Source organism: Penaeus monodon, chromosome 27 (assembly GCF_015228065.2).
Source record: "Penaeus monodon isolate SGIC_2016 chromosome 27, NSTDA_Pmon_1, whole genome shotgun sequence".
Classification (NCBI taxonomy): Eukaryota; Metazoa; Arthropoda; class Malacostraca; order Decapoda; family Penaeidae; genus Penaeus; species Penaeus monodon.
The window spans coordinates 26,119,034-26,119,649 of NC_051412.1; the positions used below are offsets into that span (position 1 = coordinate 26,119,034).

At 36.9% G+C, this 616-nt stretch overlaps 1 protein-coding gene across 1 annotated transcript in view; it reads left to right on the forward strand.

Moving 5' to 3' along the window:
• Nucleotides 1-616, forward strand: part of LOC119590726 — a gene marked incomplete in the record, with an annotated part of 107,158 nt that overhangs the window by 95,155 nt on the left and 11,387 nt on the right. The window contains 2 exon segments of the mRNA XM_037939414.1: nt 43-208; nt 434-574. Coding sequence (XP_037795342.1) covers nt 43-208; nt 434-574 — 307 coding nt within the window.

Sequence of the window (616 nt, forward strand, 5' to 3'; positions counted from 1 at the left end):
TCATTGTCTGTGGGGCATTAACCTCATTAACCCTTTTCACAGCATTCCAGCAGAATTACCAAAGAAAGCTCCAAAGCCTGTCAGTGCATCAGTTGCCAACTCGCCTGATGCAGTGGAATTGGAACCATTCTACTATGGCCAAATTCAGGGAGACAGATCACTTGGACAGGAAGTTAATACTTACACATACACCTGCCACATCTGTCAGGTAAGGTGGCAGTGAAGCAAAGACAAAGATTATAAGTGAATGGGTAAAGGATAACATTGTCTGATATTGCATGACAGTACAAGGCTGTGGTGTAGAACAGTTTTACTTTTACATTTTTAGTATGGTTATTTTTACTGAAATCTCTTAGGGAGTTACATATTTTATATAGATAGATATATAACATTATACACAAGCTGATTTATCTTTGGTTATTTCCTTTTCCAGAAAGACTACAAGAGCAATCTAGCATTCTATGCTCATCTCAAACTTCACCTCAATCGAGTTGATCCAGATAACAAATTTTGTTGCAATTACTGTACTCAATATTTTGATTCAGAGAAGAAACGAGATTACCATCACAAATATGTAAGTCTTTGTCTTTGTCTCAGTAAACTTTTCGAAGTCCAG